Source organism: Poecilia latipinna, unplaced genomic scaffold (genome assembly GCF_001443285.1).
Source record: "Poecilia latipinna isolate Pla-1442-1.1 unplaced genomic scaffold, P_latipinna-1.0 Scaffold1810, whole genome shotgun sequence".
Taxonomy (NCBI): Eukaryota; Metazoa; Chordata; class Actinopteri; order Cyprinodontiformes; family Poeciliidae; genus Poecilia; species Poecilia latipinna.
The window spans coordinates 289,247-294,126 of NW_015114426.1; the positions used below are offsets into that span (position 1 = coordinate 289,247).

Genomic DNA, 4,880 nt, shown 5'->3' on the forward strand with positions numbered 1-4,880 from the left:
CATCTCTTTCCTTTTTGTTTTTTTCTGTTACATCATTATATCAGATCTTGATCAGGAGTGTATACATCATGCATCAAGACTGTAAACAATCAAATAACACTCATAATATATTACATAACTAGATTTCCTGTAAAATTGGACTTTTCCATCACATAGCCGTTGATTTCTGACTCAGTGTTGACGTTTCTGCAAATGTAATACACCACTCAGCCTTTAAGGTGGCCCATTAGGCCTCCTTGAACAGGTTATGATACGTTTATGGGTGATACAAAACATGCCCATCACATTTTTTGCACAAATCATTCTTAAATAGTGACTTTTGAGTCTGCTCAGTTCTGTCTATTTCGAGCTCCATTCGAAGTGTTTTAGGGAATGTTCGAAATGTTCTGTCACTTTAAATCTAAACAAGCTGCTGCTGGTCTCTCCCTCCCATGTGTTGTGCAGGAGATGTGGAGCCTCTTGCACAACCAATAAAAACACAACAAGTGGTTTCTGGATGGAAAGTCAACAACAAAACACTTTTTTTCTTTTTCAGCAGCCTTTCTACAGGGCATAAGCAGTCAATACAGCTGACCAAATATGCTGCAGCGGCGCTTGGGATGCTGGGTAACAGGCTGGACTTCGCTGGGGTTGCTGATTTGGGAGGTTTTCATTTTCCAGACACCAAAAAAAAAAGATTTCACTTATTGCCTAAAAACATCTGGGTTTTTAGGCAATAAAACGCTTTGACTGTTAATGCTTTGACTGTTTTTAGAAGAAGTAGAAACCCAAATAGAAGTATAAAAACATGCAAAATGTGAATTTTCTATTTGATAAAACTATCAAATAGAAGCAAAAAAATTGTTGATATAAAATGTAAGTTTTAGTTCAGTGCTGCAGGAAAGAAAATTTCATAAAACTCTCTTTACAGATTTTTTTTCTGCTCCTTAATCAAAACAAGTTAAACTGAGTTATCATAAAGTTTTATTATTAATCTGTGATTACATGTGGACTGCTACAGCAGTATTAATGACAGAAGCCTTCAGTAGCTGTAGAGGAGCCTCTGTGGCCCCCCATCTCACTTCCACTGGCCCTTGTCATAGTCCCACTTGGCGGATAATCCCTCCACAGGGTTGATCCTCATGTCCAGCATTCTCTGGAGCTGCATGGCCTTCCAGTCATCCTCCAGCGTCCTGGGTCTGGGGGGGTACACTGGAGAAGACAACAGGTTATGATCCCAGGTCTCCTTTTACTGCCAAATCTGTTAAGAGAATGAAAACCTTTTTACCGTAAATCCTCTGCCACCAGACCACCAGACCCGTGAAGCCCAGGAAGAAGAGCACTCCACCCAACACAGTCTTCCACTCTGCTGAGGGAGCCTTCATCTCAGAGTAGCTCTGGCAGAACTTGAGACGGTACACTGGAGGGAAGCAGAGAGGAGTCTGCTTTCAACTTCTACATTCAAGATTAAAAAAAAAAAAAAAAAAAAAAAAAAAAAGACAACATAAAACCCCAAAAGCGAACGAGCCGAAAATAGAATTCGGTGTTTTATAAAATGATTCTTCCAGAATCATTTTATAATGATTTATAATCATTTTATGATTCTGAAAAGAATCATTATAAATGATTATTTTATAATGATTCTTTCATTATAAAAGAATCATTATAAAATATTATAATGATTTATAATCATTATAATGCATCCATTTAACTTTTCCACATTTAATCTCGTTACAACTAAAAATTTCAAGGTACTTAACTGTGATTTTATGCGACTGACCAGCACAACGTGGTGCCTATTGAAACAAAAACTAAAAATGTGTTTTGTTAGGCAGCATTAGAGAACAAGGAGGAGCACCAGGACCGAGGAGCACAGCAGACGGGTCAGGGAGAACATGGCGAAGGAGTTTAAAGCAGAGTTATGGTCTAAACTTACAGTTTTATCACAATATTCTGTGATATTGCAACTATGCATCTCTGGAAAGCAGAAGAACCTTAACAATTCTATTACAATAGTAACAGTATTGCATCATTATCACTATTGTAATAAAGCTTAAAGTGATGAAAATAACTATTTATTACTTTATTTGTAGCTAACTTGACTCCATGACACAGCAATTAAAGCCCCACAACACAAATATTGCTCTTGAACAGCATTTCCATTTGTTTCTTTAGGACACTGTTCACATAAAGAGGTGAGATTGTCATCGCTAAACTGCCCACAGTGACTGCATTTGATCACATTTTAAAATTTACTGATATTTATTGATACACCTTTATTGAACAATCTGTGGAGAAAAATTGTACAAAAAAAATAAATAAATAAACAACAACAAAAAAAACCCATCTCAACAATACGGACAGTTTTGGGGTTTTGTAAACATCATTAAGTGGAATTTACTGTGACAACAATAAATCAAAAATCCTTATCATAATAACACATTTATCACAATAAATAATAAACAATACAATAAATGCCTTTCCCCATTCCAAAACAATATGTTAAACTCAAAAAATCCGCTACAGAGGCACAACTACAAACCTACCAACACATGGCATGGTTTAGACCAATGTGGTGGATGTGTTTAGAATGGCCCAGTCAAAGTCCAAACTGAGTCTGTGGCAAAAATAAAAGTTCACAGATACTCTCCAGCCAACCTGACTGAGTATGAACTATTTGGAAAGAGGCCTTGGGCTGAAATCTGCAGAACTTTAAAAACTGTCACTATTACACGCCACTTTGTGTTGGTCTGTCACATGAAACCACAATGAAATACACTGAATGTGTTAATGTGGTCATATGTGAAAAAGATATCTAACTGTGTGAACTAATGAATCCCTGAAGAAAGAGAAGAAATCAGACGGTTCATTTACAGATCTGTGTAAATTTCTTGAGTTTGATACATTTCTGCATATTTTAGTGTTTCTGAGCCAGACTGTGTTCTTCTTTGAATGAAAGTTGGTTTACATTTACAACACTGCGCTGTAAGTCCATGTTTTACCATCTGATGTAACATTTTCTATTTCTTTTTTGACATTTTTTTGACTAGTCTCAGTTCCCCTGTCAGAATTTTCCCTGAATGATTTATTATTGTGACACATCCAAATATAAACTGTCTGAGTCATAATCAGCATCAGTTTGAGTTTATTTCCAAAGCATATTTAAAACCAGTGACAAATGATGATTTTATATAAACATGAACAAAGGAAATGAAACCTGAACAACCTTTATGTTGCTCTCTGATGTCAGCTTCCAGATTCTCACCAGGAGAGGTTTCATCTGACTGGTGTTACTGGTATTAATAATCCGCTGGCTCATTTGGAGCAGATGATGAAAATTCTAACCTTTCAGATTAAGAAGTGGGCGGGACTTACAGGCGACCTTCTCCTCATTGGTCAGCTGACTCCAGGGTCCTTTCTCCTTCTGTTTCAGCTTCTGTTCAGCTTCACTCAGCACGTCCTTATAGGGCTTGTCAGGCAGAGGCATGTCCACGCGGTCGTAGTACATCGGCCGAGACATGTCCAGTGCCTCTGACACCTCTGGAAGGACAGCAGTACAAGAAGATATTGTTATTATTATTGTTATTGTTGTTTTTATTGTTGTTTTCACAGTCATCTAAAGGACGAGATGTTTTCAAGATGGTGCAACAGTGCCATCTGCTGGTTTGACACATACACGTTCTGATGTTTGGATTTATTTTCCCTATTGAAGTGCAAATAAAAACATCGGTAATATTAAAGCCAGATTACTGCTGGACATATGGGCACCAGCCTCCCTGTTCAGTCCTGGAAGGATAAACGTGTTGGATAATCAAAAGAAGCACGACTAGCATGAAGTGGTCTTACTAAGAACAAATTCTTAGTAAGACGCATTTCTCGAATATATTTGTTTTATTATGTTAACAGGGAGCCATTTAATAAAGAAGCTGCAAAACCTTTTTGTATTGTAACAGAGATTTGTTGATTAAATACATGGAACAGTGAGGGAATCAGTGTGTGTTTTATTAGATCTCAGTATAGTTTCCTCTGATTGATATTGAGTTTTTTTTATGTTTTTTTTTTCCCTGAATTGTTTGCTTAAATTTATGACAACAGGGACCTAAACCTGGAATGAATGAACAAACAGGTAAAAAACAAACAAACAAAAAACATTGTTGATTAGTTATCATGAACTAATCTCATGAAAACACACTGAGTTGATCATTAATGCACAGTGAGAATCAGGAACCTTCTTCATACGCCATGTGTTATTTTGCGATTATATGAATTCTAGTCTTATATTAAATTCTTACCACTTAATTTAAACAAAGAAAAGAAACATGAATCGTTTACAACAACTTCACATTTTGCTCCAAAATTAAGTTCAGCATGAGAAACCTTGCCAATCTATGACAGAAAAAAAATGCAAAAAACAAATCAAAGTTTTTTCAGATTATTAATATGAGTAATATTCGTACCATGGCTCTGTTGGCTCGCCGCCCTCCCCTTGATGCTGAAGGTCAGGGCTGCTGTGGGCCGGCCGGCCAGAAGACTTCCCAGGCGAGACGAGGTCAAGCGCAGCATCTGCAAACGCATGAGTGAATGTTTTTATCCCGCCTGCTGCTCAGAATGGTGATTTACTAGAAATATGGAGAGAGAATTTGTTTCCATGACTAACACTAGGAATACAAGCTGTTTAAGCTCCAAAGTGGTCATCACACACTGAGTTTTCCTGAATTGTAAATGTAAGTTGAAGCAAAATATTACGATAATTTATTCCAAAGACCATAAATAGTAACAATTTGGCAGAGCCTGTTTTCTTACTTTTACAGATCTCCTTCCTTCCTTCCTTCCTTTCTTACTTCCTTCCTTCCTTCCTTCCTTCCTTCCTTCCTTCCTTCCTTCCTTCCTTCCGTCCGTCC

The 4,880-nt window shown here is 37.2% G+C and overlaps 1 protein-coding gene across 2 annotated transcripts in view; it reads right to left on the reverse strand.

Moving 5' to 3' along the window:
• Positions 1–946: 946 nt before the first annotated feature.
• Positions 947–4,880, reverse strand: part of cox4i2 (cytochrome c oxidase subunit 4I2) — a 10,225-nt gene continuing 6,291 nt past the window's right edge. The window contains exons 2-5 of one of the 2 annotated variants that reach the window (XM_015014373.1): positions 4,437–4,542; positions 3,325–3,519; positions 1,268–1,399; positions 947–1,191 (exon numbers count right to left, since the gene is read on the reverse strand). In XM_015014373.1, coding sequence (XP_014869859.1) covers positions 1,058–1,191; positions 1,268–1,399; positions 3,325–3,519; positions 4,437–4,542 — 567 coding nt within the window. In that variant the 3' untranslated portion in view covers positions 947–1,057. The remainder of the gene's footprint in view (positions 1,192–1,267; positions 1,400–3,324; positions 3,520–4,436; positions 4,543–4,880) is intronic. The other variant, XM_015014374.1, reaches the window with a different exon arrangement.